The sequence below is a fragment of the Phascolarctos cinereus genome, unplaced genomic scaffold, assembly GCF_003287225.1.
Source record: "Phascolarctos cinereus isolate Bilbo 61053 unplaced genomic scaffold, phaCin_HiC Scaffold_7;HRSCAF=346, whole genome shotgun sequence".
Lineage (NCBI taxonomy): Eukaryota > Metazoa > Chordata > Mammalia > Diprotodontia > Phascolarctidae > Phascolarctos > Phascolarctos cinereus.
In genome coordinates, this window is record NW_027556180.1 from 30,780,478 (window position 1) to 30,801,110 (window position 20,633).

General features: G+C 41.6%; 1 protein-coding gene and 1 non-coding gene across 2 annotated transcripts; one reads left to right on the forward strand and one right to left on the reverse strand.

The window, feature by feature from the left end:
• Window positions 1–3,441: 3,441 nt before the first annotated feature.
• ACTRT3 (actin related protein T3) lies at window positions 3,442–9,778 on the reverse strand. Its single transcript, XM_020979720.1, has 2 exons — window positions 9,462–9,778; window positions 3,442–4,550 (listed from the first exon to the last, which is right to left on the reverse strand). Exons 1-2 carry the CDS (start codon window positions 9,662–9,664, stop codon window positions 3,632–3,634), a joined length of 1,122 nt encoding a protein of 373 aa, XP_020835379.1. The 5' UTR covers window positions 9,665–9,778; the 3' UTR covers window positions 3,442–3,631.
• Window positions 9,779–20,091: 10,313 nt separating this feature from the next.
• On the forward strand, window positions 20,092–20,164 carry TRNAV-AAC (transfer RNA valine (anticodon AAC)). Its single transcript has one exon. It is a non-coding gene; the product is annotated as a tRNA-Val (tRNA).
• The last annotated feature ends 469 nt before the right edge of the window (window positions 20,165–20,633 follow it).

Sequence of the window (20,633 nt, forward strand, 5' to 3'; positions counted from 1 at the left end):
CTCTTTCCAGCCCTACATCGTGCGTTCTGTTATACATTTCATCAGGATCAAGGGGTCGCGGCTTCCCATCCAAGAGTGGAATGCGAAATACAAAAAATAACGGTAGTGAAAGCAAAAATCCATCTCTTCGAGAGGTACCTTCCTACAATAAGTCTTCGATCCTGGAATCCTGAACTCGTGCATTTGCATCACTTACCACCTACCAGTTCCAGGTGGTACTGGAAGTGGTACCATCACTTACCAGTTTGCTGGTAACCAACTGGCTGACCTTCCTTAACCAGCGTTTTCTTCAGATACCGCTCCAGCTCACGAACTTTAAATGGCTCTCTGGTGCTTGCAATTTAGATCTAAATGTTTTCGCCTGAAATGGAGACTCTTCCCAATCTGACCTCAATTTAAGTTGTACTTTAGGAATGAAATAATTTATGTAAAGTGTGTTACACAAGCACTTTACGAAGCATCAAGTCATTGTAAATTACTATTGCTTTTGTAACTTGCCTATAAGAATCTCAGGGTTAGCTTGGCATCATGCAATGGTCTCCAAACTCTTTTGATCAATTAGTTCTTGGCACTTGTGCCCATTAATGTAGCTATATATTTATAAATTACATACAAATACAATTATACTCATTTATAACGTACATTATAAAACATCTCAAACAATGAAATAGAGATGAAATTATTTAAAATTTTTATTTTATTTGCAGATGATACAAGAAACCTTTTTTTTGTCTAGCAGTATTTTAATTAATGACTTTTAGTGAGAGCAATGTGACTGAATGTGCTTTTTAAAAAATTCCTCGTGGAAGTCCTGAATAATAGGGAAAATTTGTAAGTAATAGTTCGTTATTAATTCATTAAATATAATCAATGTATCTAGCCTGGCCTATTTTTTTTAAGGGGAGTTTTATTGAAAGTTGCACAATGTAACAATCAAATAACAGGTTGCTAAGTTAGCGAAAATTCAAGGTTTTCACTTTAATTTTTCTACAAATGGACACATAATTCAGCCATTTGTCTAGTATTTCTTGCCCTCTTCAAGGGTGGGGGAGGAGCAGGAGAGAGAAAGAATTCAGAACTGAAAATAAAAATTATAATTTAAAAAAGTTTAATCATGTACAATGTCAAAACAAGCAAAGGTGAAGTTTCTGATTTTCAACTCAAGAAGAGTTTCAGGGAAATAGGGAAAATTTATGTGAATTGATGCAAAGTACAATAGGCTAAACCAGGGGTGGAAATGATATACCCAATGACTCCAATATAAATGCAAAAAAAAAAAAACCACAATGGGAAATTAATGCTGTAATTATAATAATAACATTTCCATAGTTCATTAAGGTTTACCAAGTGCTGGCTTGGTATCTCATTTGATCTTGGCAAAACCTCTTAAGGTAGGGGCTATTCCCATTTTTCCAGACAAAATGACTGGCCCTACCCAGGGTCACTGAGCTAATTAGGTGGGTAAGGTAGGATCTGAACAAAGACTTTCTGGACTTGAAATCCAGGGCTCTATCCACTCTACCACTTAGCTACCTATGGACCTGGAACACAGATTATATTGTTACTTTATTGATTTTAATTTTATTTAACGGTCATTGTTTTCTTCCTTTTACTTTTGTTTTTATGAATGATGGTGATGGAGGAAGGAGGGATCTATTGGCAAATGAAAGTGATATCAGAACAAAAGGGAGCAATAAGTTTTTTTTAATGAGTATTACTCAGAAGTTTGGATAGGTTGTCTCCGGAGGCAGCAAGGGTTTCCTCCTTCATTTGGAGGTATTCAAGCAAAGGCTAGGAGACCACTTTGTCAGGGACGTTTAAAAAGGGATGTCATGACTACGCATGTATAACCTATATCGAATTACGCGCCTTCTCAATGGAAGCGGGGGTAGAGAAGGGAAAGAATTTCAAACTCAAGGTTTTAAAAAGCGAATGTTAAAAATTGTTTTCACATGTAACTGAGGAAACATAAAATACTAAATTAAAAAAAATTTAAAGGGATGTTCAGCCAGGTAGGTGTTGACTTAGGTGACCTATAGGTCATCCCATAGGTCAACAATGAACTTCTCCAAATTCTCTGCTCTTACCGAGATACTATGGAATCTTACACACGGAGGTGAAGCTAGGGGGTGGCCCTAAGCTGGCAGTGAGGTCAAGACCTAGGAAGGTCTCCCCAGTGGTTCAGGCCACAAGTAGGGCCATCTGGCCAAGGCAATGTTTTTTGCTTGCTTCTGAAGCTCCTCTGAAAGTCAGCCAGCAAAACAGGAAGGAGGGGAGGCTGCAATCTTGGCCATGGTGTAGGAGACTGAGGTTCAAAGCAGTCTGGTCCTGGACAATGACTAAGTGGGTTTACAGGAGTGTTGGGGAAGGAGGCACACAGATCTACCAAAGAATCAGGGAGAGATCCAAAGTGAGCTGAACACAGACCAGATCTTTAAGGATTGAGATTTTCTTTACTTTTGCTTTTTTTCAGGCTGTGTAAATGACTTCTCAGCCCTAGGAGTAGGACTATGGGTCTAAATTGTATTTGTCTTTGGGGAGAAGGAGAGACTCACAGAAGGGGAAAATGAGAATTGTTTTCTTTCTTAGTTGTTAAAAGGTTACTGGGAGCCCTTTATGTTGTATAATAGTCTCTGAGCCAAAATCAAGGCTGTTCTCTATCCCAAATACACTGTGATCTGGGTACGTGCAGACCAGCTGAGAGCATTTTTAATGGCCGTGGGGAAGACCTGGGTTTAAACTAAACTCTGAGGTTCTCAGGGAAAGCTGGGATGGAGAAAAATGAACCAAACAATAACTTGGGCAGTCCCAAAGTTCGCTGGCATAGTACTCTCTCCTCCCTGGTGGAGATCAATGCCTTGAACCTGTGTGAGCCCCAGTTGTCTAGACTGGGAAAGAGGAGAGGCTCATTCTCGTCAAGGTCAAAAATCTTTTTAGGATTCTTCAGGCTTCAGGCACTGCTGACATTCAGCTTCAAGAGATAAGGTGGATGATGCCAACCCCACTTCAATTTGCTGAAGAAAAAGACTCTGGGGAGAAGCCAATACAAAAATGTACCTACAATCTCCCTCATGTCCATCTCCCCAGCTTGCTACACTAAGCACTGTGAATTTCTGTATGAGTGACATCTAAGACTCTTTTAGTTAAGCTGAATTGTTCCGAATGGGAGAGCGCTTTCATTCTGTATTTTATGATATATATTTTCCCATGTACACTTTCTCTGATTTTTGTTCTGTTATAAAAATTTGGATAAATGAGTTTCTTGGCTAAAAAAAAGTAACTTAGGGGTTGTTCCCCAAGTTTGAAACTATACATCCATATGAACCCAGAGCTTGGAGTGCAGGGCTGTCAATTACATGTTCAACTCATATTTGCAGAGTAGATACCCAATAACTATTTGCTAATTAATCATTCAATAAATAATCATTATTTTTTTCCCTTCAATGTTTTATTATGGAATTGGAGCAAAGGCATAGCTAAAATGTTTTCTGCTCTCTCAGAAAAAAATTAGGTAAAATCTCTTCAAATTCTCTCTCTCTCTCTCTCTCTCTCTTTCTTTCTTTTGCACATATTCTTTCTTTCATGCACACACACATTTTTTTCCCCTTAGCATCTTATCAGTAATGGATTTTCAGAAGCATCGCTGATGTACTATGTTGGGTCCGACCTCTTTAAATTCTGTAGCAGTGATCCACATATCCTGAAAGGCAGAGAGGGAGGCAAGGATGGAACCTCCCATCCACACAGATATTTTCCTGTCTGGTGGGGCAGAAACCCTCACAGAAGTCTTGGCAGGCACCATGAGGGCCAGCTCTTTTACTAGCCTCTTATCTAAACCAGGGAAACAGGTCGATCCCCCAGCAAGGACAATATTGGAGAAGAAGATGTTCCTTAAATCTGTGTCACATTTCATTATACTATTGAAACAGAGCTTGTCAATGCCAGGAGCCTCCAAATTCAGGTGCCCTGGAAGAAAAAGACTCTCTGGGCATCTGAACATCTCATCATGAAGTTTGATGGTCTTTCCATCGGGCAATTTGTAAGTTTTCTCCAACATGGCAGGATTCTTGGTCAGTTCCTCTTCAAAGTTGGCAGCTACATAACAGTGGTTCTCTTTGATGTGATTGACAATCTTTTTGTCCGAGGGGCTGAGAAGCAAGATGTTGTGGTCCTGGAGGAGTTTAATAAGGTACTCGGTGAGATCTCGTCCAGCCAGTTCCAGCCGAAGGACACCATGAGGTAGGCAGTAACCTTCAAAGACGGGCACACACTGGGATATACCAGCACCTGAATCCAGCACATAGCCTGTTGTATAGCCTGAGGCAAAGAGGGCCAGGACAGACTGGATAGAGACAAAAAGGGCCGGCACCTCAAAACTCTCAAAGAATAACTCGGTCATCCTTTCCCTGTTAGCCAGGGGGTTCAGTGCTGGCTCTGTGAGCATCACAGGACTCTCACAGGCCTTCATTTTCAAGTTATGTTCATAAACATTCCTCCACACGGCTTCCATGTCTGCCCAGGAGGTGACAATGCCCCGTGCCACTGGATAGCTGCAGAGAGCACAGTAGAAAAAAAGTAGCCCTTGGGTTTTCCTTTCCTTTCCTTCCCCTTCCCCCTTGAAGATTTCACTTTTCCCAGGAATACAAACCCATCTTGAAGGCACTAGGATCCCATGTAGGGACTGCTATGTCTCACCGAGGACCTCTGTTACCAGCAGCTATTGCCCCTAATGTCTCTTCTACTTCTTTGGCCCATCCCAACTTCCTCCTTCTTATTTTCCCCCAGCTTCTGGATTTTCTTCCCTCCCCTTGAGAGGGATAGTGGTGAGGTAGAAAGAATGTCACATCACCTGGATGTAAGTCTACCACTTACTATCATCTGTATGACCTTAGGCAAGGAGAAGAAGGAATCATGTATAATAATAATAGCTAACATTGATATAGTGCCTACTGTGTGTCAGATTAAGTCTGTGTGCTAAATCTTTCACAATTACTATCTCATTTGTTGAAACAATTGTAATAGTACTAATAGTAGCTAGAATTTATATAGTGCTACAAGCACTTTACAAATATTTGGTTCTCAAAACAACCCTACGTGGTAGATGCTATTAATATCCCCATTTACAAATGAGAAAACTGAGGCAAACAGAGTGTAAATGACTTGCCCGGGGTCACACACTTAGTAAGTGTCTGAGGCTGGATTTGAACTCGGGTCTAACCGACTCCAGGTCTATCACTCTACCCACTTCACCACCTTGCGGCCCCTAAAGATCTGTAAAACACTTCCCACCTGTCTCTCCCCCCCCTCCACGCCCCCAATGCCACTGACCACAGCTGTACAAGATATAGTGCAGGAAGCTCCCAGTAGCGCAGGGCTGTTTTTTGCCTTTTTTGTTTTTGTTTTTGTTTTTGTTTTTGTATTTCCAGTCTTTAGCTCAATGCCTGGCACGCAGTAAGCACTTAGTAATAATGCTCAAACTTGCCTAAAGTCACCTAGACAGCAAACCACAGGATTGGGAATCGATTCAGTGCCATTCAATCAATTAAGTGCCTATTATATCCAAGACGCAATACCAGACCTTGGGGAATAGAAGGAGAAAAATGAAGGGGATCGCAGAAGCTTAGCAGAGAAGGGGAGTTAAAAACGGAACCTTCAGAGTTAGGTGGAAGTTCACGCGCGTCCCAGGGCCCGAGGTCAGCTTGTACAAATGCAAAGAGATGCTAGGTACAATGCCAAGCTCTGGGATCAGCTGGTAGTCCTTCTAGCGTGACTGGAAGATGCAATGCATAGGTCGGGGTGACGTGAAATGGAGGAAGATCTTTGCTTTGGCAGCTGTGGGGAGTGAGGATTGAAGAAGGATCAATTAGAAGGCTATTACCATAGAATAGGTGAGGAGGTCCCTAATAAGAGAGATAGCCCTGTGATTTGAGAGGCTATAGATGGTAGTGATATAGGGCAGCTAGGTGGCTCAGTAGATAAGAGCGCTGGGCCTGGAGTCAGGAAAGCATGAGTTCAAATCCGACCTCAGATACTCACTAGCTGTGTGACCCTGGGCAAGTCATTTAACTCTGCCTCTGTTTCCTCACCTGTAAAATAAGCTGAAGAAGGAAATGGCAAACCACTACAGTATCTTTGCCAAGAAAGAAGTGTTGGACACCACTGAAACAACTCAGTAACAACAAAGATACTAGTGATATTATCAAGGCAAAATCTACAGACTTGGTATGCAGTAAGATTGGGGCAGTGAAGATCCCAGAAAGACTCCAGGAGGTAATGAATCTGGATGACATGTTGAATATGAGATGTGATGGGGGAATCTAGGAGGAGTTCTCCAGCAGGTGGTTGGTGAGGTGGACCTGGAGGTCCTGGGAAGGCTGAATATAAAGCTTTGAGAAACATCTGCATGCTAGAAATGATATTTGGTGGTTTTTTTTTAAAGGCCATTGGAGTTAAGTGACTTGCCCAGGGTCACACAGCTAGTAAGTGTCATGTGTCTGAGACTGGATTTGAACTCATGTCCTTCTGACTTCAGGGCCAGAGTTCTATCCACTGCACCACCTAGCTGCCCCATAGAAATGATAATTGAACCCATGTAAGTCGATGAGATGCCCAGGGAAAAAAAGTATAGAGCAAGAAGGGACCAGAAAAGAACACTGGGGAATACCTACAAGGAAGGGGCAGTAGATGGATGATAATGGAGCAAAGGTGACCGAAGAAGGGTTTGTTAAACACGTAAGAGGAGAACCAGGAGTCATGGACTCCAAAGGAAGGAAAAGTGACCAGCACATGAAGGGTCAGTCATATGAGTCTACAGCATCAGAGATTTAAACCTGATTCAACCCTATAGGCTAGAATCAAGGCTAGAAATAGAAAACTGGACTTCAACAAAGGTATGCCTCATCTACAATGTGCTAAGTGTGGTTTTGTGATGAAGAATTAAGGAATATACATCAAGTAGGATGAAGACTAAGGTAAGGCCATAGCATTTAGTGATGAAAACATCCCTGGTGAGGGGCTTTTTTAAAAAATTAATTTATCTTTTAAACATTTTTTTCTTTTTAAATTTTGAATTCCAAATTCTCTCTCTCCCTCCCACCCCATCCCCTACCCACTGAGAAACCAAGTAAACATGGTGTCAATTACATATGTGACATCAACACAGTGAGCTTTGAGAGAGAGCACTTTCTGTGGGGTGCTGAGGTCAGACGGCAGGCTGCAATGTGCTGAGGAGGGACAGGTCAATGTACAGTCTAACTGATGTTAGGAAGTGGGCAGTAGAAGATTGATGGCATATAAAGAAGGGAACTTGGGCCCAGATTTCCTGATTCCAGGTCCAACAAGCACTCTGCATACAGCTTCATCATCTCCAAAGTGAATCATGGATTGGGAACTAGCAAGGAACTTGGGGGCTGCTGAACCTAATGCCACTATTTCACTGATGAGGAAACTGAGGCTGGGAGAAATGAGATAATTTGCCCAAGGTCACATAGCTAATAAATATCTGAGGTACAATCTGAACTCAGGTCTTTCTGATTCTAAGTACAGTGCTTTCCCCAATGACCTACCAAGCTGTCTAATCTTTGGTGCCTAATCTCATCAACAAATGAGATGTGTTAAAGGGCTTTATATGAGATTCTATTTCATGCCCAATCACAAGGCAGCTAAGTAGTACAGTGGTTTCTGTTGTTTGTCCTTTGTTTTCAAAGAGGACCATGACATCAGGGAGGTGATGCCATGACATACAAGTGAATTGGATTTAAGCGAGGGAGGGCTGTGCAAAATCACCAGCCTCACTTTCTCCTCCAGAGCCATCTGGATCCAGTGGCCAGATATAGACCAGGACAACTGAGCCCAGGATGCAGTGGGTAGAGTATCAGAAAGACATGAGTTTAATTCTGGCCTCAGAGCCTTACTAGCTGTGTGACCCTGGGCAAGTCACTTAACCTTGTTTGCCTCAGTTTTATCATCTGTAAAATGAACTGGAGGAAGAAATGGCAAACCATTCCAGTATCTTTGCCAAGAAAACCACAAATGGGGTTACGAAGAGTTGGACACAACTGAACAACAATTTCACATCTGTCAGATTATTGAAGAAGATAATGGAGGAGCTACAGGAAAAAGGACATACTAATGCTATGTTGGTGGCATTGATCTAGCTATTCTAGAAAGCAGTTTGGAACTATGCCCAAAAATCTATGCCTACCCTTTGATCTAGCAATACCCCTACTGGGCCTATTCCCAAAAGAGATCAAAGAAAAAGCGAAAGGACAAATATGTGTAGCTCTTTTTATGTTATTAAAAAATTGGTGACTAAGGAGTACCCATCAATTGTGGAATGGCTGAACAAATTATGATATAATATTGTGCCATAATAAAGGGACAGATTCAGAGAAACCTAGCAAGACTCGTATGAACTGATGCAGGCTAAAGTAAACAGACATTTTTAAAGAACCAATTTTTGAGTAACAAACAACTTTGAAAGACTTAAGAATTCTGAGCAATGCAATGGCCAATCTCCCTCCTTCGGATGATGAAATATGCTATCCACCTCCCAACAAAGAGGCCATGATGGACTCAGGGTATAGGATAAGACATATATTTCTGGACAAGTCCAATGCAGGAATTTCTTTAACTTAACTGAATATTTGTTACAAGGGCTGTATTTTTTCCCCTTCTTTTTTCTTTTCAACGGGGAGAGAATATAGGAAGGAGAGAAAATTGTTAATTAAACTGTAAAAAGAAAATGCTTTATAAAATGTAAATGCTCTATTAATGTCATGGTCTTTTGTTTCCCCACCTACTCCTTTATTTTGCTTAATTCCACTACCTTTATTCTCCTCCACCCTCAAAAAAAAAAGGAGACAGTTTCCTTACTACCATTTCTGATTTTTCTCCTGACTGCTTCTTTCTCTAATTCAAAGTCCCTTTTGTCATTTCATAGACTTATAGGATTTAGAGGTAGATCTTAGAGATGATGTAGTTTAAGACAGGTGGTGAAGTGGATAACGTTGGGCCTGAAGTCAGGGAGACTCATCTTCCTGAGCTCTAATCTGCCCTGTTCCCCTGGCCAAGTCACTTAACCCTGTTTGCCTCAATTCCTCATCTATAAAATGAGCTGCAGAAGGAAATGGCAAACCAGTCCAGTATCTTTGCCAGGAAGGGTCAGACATGACTGACTGAACAACCCCAAAAGTTCAGGACTATTCCTTTTATGACCGAGTGGACTGAAGTCCAGAAAGCTTGGCCAGGTCAAAGTCACGCTAGGTAGTAATAGCAACGCTGGAATTTGAACTCAGGTCACACGCTGAGATTTGGGCCTAAGCACACAAACTTGAAATCCAGTTTCCTTTCCACATTTTGCTAAGCCTTAGCTCCCTTTACCCTTTCCCTTCTATCTCCAATCATCTTCTCTTCTTTTTACACCCTGACCCCCTCCCCCTGAAACAGGAAAAGGAGTTTACCTGATAGAGAGGGAGCCTCTCCTGGCCTGGGCTTCCTCACCCACAAACAGATCCCTCTGTGAGTTTTCGGAGGCCCCGGGTTTGCCCTTCGCCCGGCCTGTTATGTTGGCATAAATGAACTGGGGGTCCCTGTTTCCGGCCAAGCCTGCCTTCAGCACCTCAGAGCCATTGTCTATCACCACAGCAGGGGCATAGCTATTCATCCTATCAGCATCTACGCCTCCTTCTTTGTCAATGGTGGGGCCAATAGCGTGCTTCCTAGCCCCAGCCAGCTTCTTTTTGGTGCCAAGTCAATTCTTCCCTGACTTTCCCGGTCCCCCAAGGCCTCCTAAAGCATATGTAACAATGCAGGCACTATGAAGTCACCTGAGGGGTCTGGCTAAAGCCCCTCCACCCTTCCTGTGGATGTAGCCTTAGCATCCAAAATAAACTTGCTACAAAAAATGTTTCCCCAAAAGTGACTTCTCTGAATGTTTTGCCCATTTCAAGAAACCTCTAAACACACTATAGAAGAATCAATAACAACCCTTCCAGCTACCAGTTCCTCTGAAGGTCTCTGCTTGTTTTCTAAGGATTAATTAGGCTGCTTTGAAAAAAAAAAAAGATTTGTCAATTGTTGGCACTTCTCCCGCCCCAAACTTTCCTTTGTGATTCAATGAAATTGATCTAATTTTGTTTGGGGCAGGAAAGATCCCTGACATGCTTGACTTTAATAGCCACTACAGTATCTCTAATAGTAGCGTGAGCTTTAAGAGCTACAGCTTCCACATGTTTCCTTAGAATAATCCAATTCTTAAAAGTCACAATACTTAAAAAAAAACTAACAAAAGGAAGCAATGAAACACGGCTATTGAATGAAATCTGGCACTTTACTGACACAGACCTAACTAAAGGTGGGGAAACCAGCTCTGTCCACTTTCATCTAGTAAAGGTCAAGCATTTTGAGTCAACCTAATGTCAACAGAAGCACAAACTTATGATTACTGCTGTAACAAAAATGAAAATATATCGAAATTATTGCTTGGTTCAAGTCATTTGAACACAGCTATAGTCTGCCAAAAGGCAAGGGTTGCAGTGTCCCTTAAAATGGAGAATATCAGTGTTTTCTTGACTTAAACTTTGGAGAATACATAGTCAAGCCCCCTACAGGGACACTCTGCCAACTAGGTATAGGCTTAATAATGGTATTTCTAGGTCAAAGACTGTGAACAATTAATTAGTCACTTTTGTGGCATAGTTCAATACTACTTTCCAAAATGGCTGGCCTAATCCATAGCTCCATCAGTATGCATTCATGTGCCCAACATTCCATAGCCCCACAAACATTTGTCATTTGAGGGGTCAATTATGCCAATCTGACAGGTGTAAGGTAAAACCTCAGAGTTGCTCCAGTTTGCATTTCTCTAATTATTAGTGATTCTGAGCATTTTCAAATATGCTTATGGATAGCTTGGATTTCTTCTCTTGAGAACTGCATGTCCATATCCTTTGAGCATTATTATCCACTGGATATGAAGCTATTTTAAAAAATGTATAGCTAAGAATAGAAGGAAGGCCAGGAAAAAATTACAGGCAATCAGGACAGCTCTGAAAATTACATGTTGAATTTAGCATACATTTGTCATTTTTATACAACATTTATATATTTAATATGTGTTTAACACTATTTTTATATTATACATAATTACATATTGTATATAATGAATAATGTCTAACATCTATAGAAAACATATTTTTGTACATTCTATGAATATTTATAAACATATTTATTTTTAATAGTGAAGCAAGCTGAACATAATTGATACTCATGGTTTCCTGTATAATTTTTCCTGGTCTACTGTGTTGCATTGTTAGGGATCTGTAAGGATGTAGAGGGCCACAGACGATTCATGAGATCTCACTGAACGGCTGAGGCCCCTCTCAGGTGTTGGTCCATGAGCAAAGATTGCCTGGTTCGGTGCTCCATTCTATGCATCTCTAACTTCCCTAGTTACTCATTAGTCATTAACAGTGTATTTGTGATTAGTGGTAGGTAAGTGCACAGACTGTGCATGCACTGTCCTTGAGCATAGCATGGGCTATATGTCATTGTAACATGAGACAGAGTTCTTGTTATTTTACTATATAAATGAGTGCTTTGCTAAAAATAAACGGAGTTGCTGCCATCTTTTCTCCCGCCTCATCAATGCATGTTCAGAGTGAAAGATCAAGCTGGTCTTGATTCTTCAGGTGACTGGGAAACCCTAGGTCCTAGGTAGGCTCTGTAGCCGAGTGAGAAAGTCATGACATTGCATAAATGCCTATTTTATTTGACATTTGAGTTCACAATTTCAACAAAAAAGAGCTGATGCCCTTCTTGGGATGACTGTCTTTTGGATTCTACTATTACTATTAGCCAGCTGTTCCCTCAGGTAATTTCATCTCCAGATAGTCATTTGTCTAAGATTACTAAAGAACAAATATATAAGCAACAGGTGTCATGTTCTCGTAGATGACTGACAGCCTGTGGAAGACTGCAGCGAAGGAATTTGGTCAGCATCCACTCCCCTACCAGGCAGCTCAAACTAGTCTTTCCTCTTTGGTTACCCGGGAGGAAAGAGAGCTAGCAATGTGCAGGGGGTGGAGGTGGCCTTTTAATATATCCTCTCCATTCTGCTCAACAACCAGATCATGAATCATCATGGCTGGAAACAGACTTTCCCCAGATTAGGACTGGACCCAGGCAGGGGATATCTGCACGTTTCGAGGATTGGTCAGTCCACTCCTATTATACTCCCTTGATCCTTATTGGAACTCTTTCTTAAAAAAAAAAATTGGTAAGTATTGGGTATAGCAAATATCAGACGTCACAAAGAATGAAATTTACTCCATTTTAACAGATAGTCAAAGATTTGATAGGACTATAGGATTTCTCCTGAGTCCCCATGGGCACACAGACTCCTGACTTGTAAGAGTTAAGAATTTATAATAAACAAGAGTAGTAATGAGAAAAAAGAATGCCATAAAATTAACAATTTAACCCTGAATCATTAGAGTGAATTATTGAAAATAAAAAGTGCAAAATGGTAAGAGAAACAAGATCAGTGCTGACTATAATAATTTCGATGGTAAATCAAATATAAATTACAACAAAAAGCCCCCAAAAAGCCCCAAAGGATTTTAATTAGCAAACATATAAATTAATTGTCAAATGGGAATAATAGCTTTCAAGGACAATCCTGGGTTAGAATGTAAGCTGTTTGAAAATCTTTCAAAGGACTACAGATGATTATAAGGAGATTCCAGGTCACATGAGTAACTAGATAGAGGTCTAGACATTTTCTCTGATCCCCAGGAACTCAAACCTTTCCAAAATGGAAATTATACGCCAAAGATAAAGTTACTTAAGCTGTCTCTGTGGTCTAGGATACCCAGAAGCCAAAAGAAGATTTTTAAAAATACAAAAAAGTTTAAGTAAGGTGGATTTTAGTGTAAGGAGGGTTTTGTTACTCTTTTTTAGATAACAGTTTCAGGACCTTTGATAATATCTCCCATGAATTATGGTTGACAACTTCTACTGCACAGTTGCAGTAGGGATACAGGGGTGTGTGCACTGTGTTAGGTCATGATGATATTGCTAAAGTTAACCTGGGAGGCTATTGTTGGTAAGATACGCTCTTTGTTGTCCTATAAAGCAAGTGGACACTGGTCAGTGAAGAATTTTTTGGGGGTATTTGGGTAATGCATAGAAGAATGCATGTACCTACAGTGATCGATCCCCATCAAGGCGTGGGAGGAAATCCGTGTTTGCCTCAACTGACCCCCATTGAGGTTTAGGGGACCTTAGGATCTTAGGAGTCGTAGCTCTTACTGTTCTCACCTGCCCCTGTGAGAAGTGTGATTAGGGAATGCTGTAGGAGTTGGTGCTCCCATTATCAGCAAACTCCTTTTGAGAAGACTAGACTAAAATAAAGTAAGCTTATTTAACCCTTCCGAAGCTGTCTTCCTGTCTTACTGGATCAAAAGTGAACCCGTGCTAGAACACCTGTTAGTGTTAGGAGCCCTCCTGTGTTCTCCTGCCCAGCAAATGGTGGTACCTGTGTGTTTATCTGTGAAACACCAGGAACTCTCAAACCTTTCCAAAATGGAAATTATGCACCAAAGATAATGTTACTTAAGCTGTCTCTATAGTCTAGGATACCCAGAACCCAAAAGAAGGTTAAAAAAATACAAAAACAAAACCCTGCAAAACAAAAACCTAGGGACTGACTTTCACTGACCCTGAGCTCACTGAGCACTCCTTCCCTACCTCCTCTGCTACGGGTATCAAGGCTGCAGGAGCAGACCTAAGGACCAGACACACAGGCAGTCCACAAAACCCAATACAATCCTATACACTCTGCCACCCCCCCCCCACTGGTCCAATGGAGCCTCCATCTCCAGGATGTAGAAGTTTGGGCAGATGCCAGCCCTTCAGGAGGAAAAGCATGCTGGGAGCCACAACTCTATGGCAGCAACAGCACGCAGCTCTGAATTACTGATACCAAACTAGAGAACTGAGTAGCGACGGGGTTGGGCTAGGACACCAGGTCAACACACCTTTGCAGGGTGGGGGTGGGGAGGTTGGTGCTGTGACACTAAGCCTGAAGGAAAGGGCATAGCATTTAGCTAGGGCCAGTTCTGATCACTCAGAAGTCACTGGAGGCAGAGATCTAGGTTGCTGAACCATGAATTACCCAGTGAGAGAAGCTAAGATGCTTTGACATCTAGCCCCCAAGGAAATCACCATCAGAGCCGCAGAGTCAGAAAGTGAATAGGGGAAGACGGCAGGAGGGTGGGGGTAGGAGAGTGAAATTACCAAAGATCTCTGGGAGAAGAAAATTCAAAGACCTTGAATGTGAGCAGATAGATAATTATGAGCAGTTTCATTCCATAAAACTGAGAGTGGTGGAAGGCTAAACCTTTCTAAAGAAAGCCTAGCAAGATATCCCAATGGTATTTAGTCATTTTCTCTAAGATAGGGGTTCTTCACTTTGTAGTCTGGTGAAGCTTTTGAATCCCTTCTTAGAATAATGTTATTAAACACATAAAACAAAATACACAGAGGTAGATGGGAAGTCAACTATTCTGAATATTTACAAGGATGGGTTTTTTTGTTTTTTTCTTTTTTTAATATAAATTTATTTATTTTTAGCTTTCAACATTCACTCCCACAAGTTTTTGAATTCCAAATTTTACCCCATCTCCCCCTCCTCCCACCCCAAGATGGCATGCATTCTGAATATCCCTTCCCCTAGTCTGTCCTCTCTTCTATCTCTCCCCCCTTCTCTTATCCCCTTCCCTTTCTATTTTCCTGTAGGGCAGGAACCCCATTTCCTGTATTTCTTATTTCCCAGTAGCATGTGAAAACATTTTTTTAAAATATATGTTTTTAAAACTTTAGGTTTCAAATTTTCTTTCTTCCTCCCTCCCCACCCATCCTCATTGAAAAGGCAAGCAACTCAATATAGGTTGTACATGTGCAGTTATGCAAAACATTCCAAGTAGACATGTTGTGAAAAACTAACTCTATTTCCCTTAATCCTATCCTGCCCTCCCATTTATTCTATTCTTTCTTTTGACCCTGTCCCTCCTCAGAAGTATTTACTTCTGATTACCCCTTTCCCAATCTGCCTCCTCTCTATCATCCCCTGCTCTCTTGTCCCCTTCTCCCCCTATTTTCCTGTAGGGTAAGACAGATTTCCATACCCAATTGAATGTGTATGTTATTCCCTCCTTAAGCCAAATCCTATGAGAATAAGATTCACTCATTCTCTCACCTTCCCCGTTTCCCCTCCACTGTAAGAGACTTTTCTTTTCTGTTTTTTTTTGTAGATAATTTACCCATTCTACCTCTCCCTTTCTTCTTCTCCGAGTATAATCCTCTCTCATTCCTTAATTTTATTCTCCAGATATGACCCCTTAATCAACTCACCCTGTGCCCTCTATCTATCTATCTACATATACATACATATAATTTTTTTCCTCCAACTACCCTAATACTGACAAAGGTCTCATGAGTTATAAATATCATCTTTCCATGCAGGAATGTAAACAGTTCAATCTTAATAAGTCTCTTATGATTTCTCTTTCCTGTTTACCTCTTCATGTTCCACTTGAGTCCTGTATTTGAAAGTCAAATTTTCTATTCAGCTCTGGTCTTTTCATCAAGAATGCTTGAAAGTCCTCTATTTCACTGAATGACGATTTTTGCTGGGTAGGTGATTCTTGGTTGTAATCCTATCTCCTTTGCCCTCCAGAATATTATATTCCATGCCCTGCGGTCCTTTAATGTAGAAGCTGCTAAATCTTGTGTTATCCTGATTGTGTTTCCACAGTACTTGAATGTTTCCTTCTGGCAGCTTGTAATATTTTCTCCTTGACCTGGGAACTCTGGAATTTGGCTACAATATTCCTAGGAGTTTTCCTTTGGGGATCTCTTTCAGGAGGAGATCTGTGGATTCTTTCAATTTCTATTTTGCCCTCTGGTTCTAATATATCAGGGCAGTTTTCCTTGATAATTTCTTGAAAGATGATGTCTAGGCTCTTTTTTTGATCATGGCTTTCAGATAGTCCAATAATTTTTAAATTCTCTCTCCTGGATCTATTTTCCAGGTCAGTTGTTTTTCCAATGAGATATTTCACATTGTTTTCTAATTTTTCATTCTTTTGGATTTGTTTTACAGTGTCTTGATTTCTCATAAAGTCACTATCTTCCAATTGCTCTATTCTAATTTTTAAGGAAGTATTTTCTTCAGTAAGCTTTTGGACTTCCTTTTCCATTTGGCCAATTTTGCTTTTTAGGGCATTCTTCTCCTCATTGGCTTTTTGGACCTCTTTTGCCATTTGGGTTAGGCTATTTTTTAAGGTGTTATTTTCTTCAGTATTTTTTTGGGTCTCCTTTAGCAAGCTGTTGACTTGTTTTTCATGATTTTCTTGCATCACTCTCAGTTTTTCCTCTACTTCCCTTACTTGCTTCTCAAAATCCCTTTTGAGCTCTTCCAAGGCCTGGGACTGATTCATATTTTTCTTGGAGGCTTTGGATGTAGGAGCTTTGACTTTGTTGTCTTCTTCTGGTTGTATATTTTGATCTTCTTTTTCACCAAAGTAAGATTCTATGGTCTGACTCTTTTTGCGCTGCTTGCTCATGATCCCAGCCAATTACTTGAGTTTTAAACTCTTTGTTAAGGTAAGAGTCTGCTTCCAATGTGGAGAATGTACTGTCCCAAGCTTCAGGGGTTTGTATAGCTGTTTTCAGAGATACTTGTAGGGACCTGTAAATTTTCAGTTCTTCCAAGGTGGTATGATAAGGGGCGAGGTGTTTACTCCTTTCCTGGCCTGTGACCACAAGTATTCCTTTCTGTCCTGTAACTGTGAGGAGGGTTCCTCTCCACAGCCACTCCAAGCTCCACCACGCCAGCGCTCCTCCTCACCCCAGCACCACCACCCAGAACTGTGACCCAGATCCAAACATGGGCAAAGCAAGAGATTCCTGCCTCAGCACTGGCAAAGAGATCCCTGCAGTCCCTCTCTGATCAGCCACTGGATTCCACCTCAGCTGTGGGCTGGAAGCTCTGGAAGCAGCTGCCCCCCAGGGCCACTCTTGGGGAATGGAGCTGAACCCCCCTTCCTTCTCAGCACCACAGAAACAGACATTTCCCACTGACCTTCTAAGTTGTCTTTGGCATTTGTGGATTGAGGAGTCTGGAAACCTCCACAGCTGCCTGAGATTCAGTCCTCTGAGGCCTGCTCCAGGTTCCCTGCGGCCTGCACACCCATACCTCGCTGTGCTGTGCTCCCAGCCCGACACGATACACCTTTCTGATCAATCATCCAGGTTGTCTTGGGCTGGAAATTTGTTTCACTCTGTCTTTTTGTGGGTTCTGCTGCTTCAGAATTTGTTTAGAGCCAATTTTTATGAGTATTTGGAGGGGTTTAGAGGAGAGCTCAAGCAAGTCACTGCTTTCACTCCACCATCTTGGCTCTGCCCCCCCATAAGGATGTTGTTAAAAACCAAATTCATGAATCCTAGGTAAAGAATCCATATTCTAAGACTATTGGTAAGGGTAGGACCCAACTGAGTAAATCAATCAAATCACCTCACCCTAATTAAATTAACTGATATGTTAATGAGATGAGAAGGAGTTTCAATCAATCAATAAATCAAGGACTTTAGACCAAGTAAGTTTGGGAAATGACATTATGCAAGAACCTTTTCATATTGACTGAAGAAACTTGTGGTTGCCTACAAGCCAGTTTAGCCAAAGAAATTGGAGTGAGCTGGAGCCAGGAAAGAATATTTTTTTAATTGTCATTTGTTAATTAATTTATTTTTAGTTTTCTACATTCACTTCCACAAGATTTTGAGTTCCAAATTTTCTCCCTATCTCTTCCCTCACCCCACCCCAAGACAGGATGCATTCTGAATACACTTTCCCCTAATCTGCCCTCCCTTCTATCCCCTGACCCCTTCTCTTATCCCCTTCCCCTTCTATTTTCCTGTAGGGCAGGATAGATTTTATAGCCCATTGCCTGTATATCTTATTTCCCAGTTGCATGTGAAAATCATTTTTAACATTTGTTTTTAAAAGTTTGGGTTTCAAATTTTCTTCCTTCCTCCCTCCCCACCCATGCTCATTGAGAAGGCAAGCAACTCGATATATGTTATACATGTGTAGTCATGCGAAATACTTCCATAATAGCCATGTTGTGAAAGACTAATTATATTTCCCTTCATCCTATCCCAGCCCCGTTTATTCTATTCTCTCTTTTGACCTTGTGCCCCCTTAGAAGTGTTTGCTTCTGATTACCAAATTCCCCAATCTTCCCTCCCCTCTATCAATCCCCTCTTATTCCCTTCTCCCCTATTTCAGGAAAGAATATTCTAACAAAACCATTTTGGGGGTGAAAGAAAGCTCTCAGCTTTATTTGGACCCTTCCCATCTTCGCCTTAAAGAATACTTTTCTGAGCTTTAAAGAATCTGGAAGATTTTGGACTTTCCATCTTCCTATCATCCCCCAGATCATTCACTGTTGTTGGCAGTGTTTTCAGTGAGAGCCAAGAATAAAGCAGATACTACACGGGGAAGGCCCCACAAAGAACTCAGTAAAGAAATTATACCACATCAAAGGGGAATTTCTTCAGCATGTCACCAAGAAGAAAAAAGACTGCCAGTAACCAAGCATTGAATTACCCCTTTGCCACATGTACTGCCCAAGCTTAAGCCTACTTTTTCTGGACTCTGTCAATATGTATAGGAGAGTATGTCATAGATGGGGTGAGGGGATGTTTTGCACCAAAAATGCAACTTTCTAAAAAGCTAGTTAAGCTTGATAATTGATAATAAAGTTACAATCATGGCAGGAATCAGCATAGCCCCCAGCTATATATAGCACTAGACAAACAATCCTGAAAACCCTCAGGACTAGTTTTAGATTCTGAGGGTGCAAATAACTGAGTTCTGGGTCCTCAACTTGCCATTCCAAGTGTGAATCAGTACAGTGCCCCACTACATTAATAGAGGGATTTTCTCCATCTGGGAATTCCTATTTCAATGAAATCATTAAGTCCAGTTCCCACATCACTCGGTTAGGCACTTTGTGACGCAAAGATAAAAACAGGTGCCAGCCCACAAAAAGGTGCCCCCAGGAATCAATCAAGAGAAAGGGCTTATGGGGAAACCATCGGGGCTTTTGAACTGTTGGTTGTAGGAAAGGGAAATGCGAAAATAAATGAAAATTGAAGGGATTTCTCCTTATCACATCGGTGACGTTAGTTGCAGGTGTAGCTTATTAGATGGGGGGGTTGGAGCCACAAAGAGCTGAGTTCAAGTTTTACCTTTGACACCCGGGGCTGTGACCTGAAAGTGCTGCCTTCCTCATCCAGAAAATTCCTTCATAGGAAGGGAAACACATACAATCCATCCCCCTTCTCTAGCCATTATACACTTTGAATTGTGGTAGGGGAGCAAAGGAACAGTGGGAGAAGGGAAAAGAGGTGATGGAGAAGAAAGGGGACCAGATGGAGGAGGAAGAGGAAGAGGAATGGGGGGGGAAGGGGGAAAGGATGGAGGAGGGGAAGGGGAAGGGGAAGGGGGGAGGGGCAAAGGATGAGAAGGGGGAGGGGCAAAGGACTGGGGAGAAGAAAGATAATTGGCGACGGGAAAGAAGGAGGAGGCTCCTAGGTCTTTTCCGCTCCTTTATCTTTGCATCAGCTGGACTCAAGTTTAACCTTTTAATTTTAAAAATTATTTTTAAAAATTAACATTTATTTTCTCTCCCTCCTCCAGCCTTCCTCCCCAACCAAAAAAAGAGAAAGAAACGTAAGGCCCTTCTAACGACCATGCTTAGTTAAAAGAAAAAAATTCCCTCTTTGGCCACGTCCAAAAATGTGAGTCTCATTCTGCATCCTTCTGATAGAGTCGTGCCCTCTTCCTGTCTCCCCATTATCCGTTCCGGCTTTTCGCTTTCTCCCCGACCTCTGAGAAGCTCGGAAGGATAGATCAGTTTCATTTCTATTGGCTTCCTTGAACAAGAGGTAAAGCGAGATCCTCGGTGGGGAAAGCATCGCGACATCATTATCAGGCCCTTTCCCAAGACTCGCGGCAGGCAAGTTTCCGTAGTGTAGTGGTTATCACGTTCGCCTAACACGCGAAAGGTCCCCGGTTCGAAACCGGGCGGAAACAGGTTTTTATTTTCTTCTACAATGTTTCCCCGAACTTCGCTATTTATTCCAGCATTACAGAAGTTCATTTGCGCATGCACAAATTTTACAACTTTTTGAAAAATTTGTTTAATTTCTTTCAGTGTGAGTGTATTTTTGCTTTTGGGTTGAGATTATTGGCTCTAGATGCTAAAGGCAGTTTTAAAACTGACTCTTAAAAGTTTGCAGTAGATTTAGAAAGTCCGTTGAGTGATACTGATTGCCCAATATCTCTGATGCCAGCAGTGCTGCTCTAGAACACGGGCTGATGATGTTTCAGATACCTCCTTTGCCCACCTGTGGGGCTCAGGATGGAAGGTGAGGCAGGGGACCAGCCCAGGGAGATGAAAGTGGAGTCAGCAGAGGGCAGAAGAAAGGACGAGGGGGAGTCTCAAAAGCTGCCTTCGGCTACCAGGAAACAATGTATACACAACTGCAACATTGTTACAAAC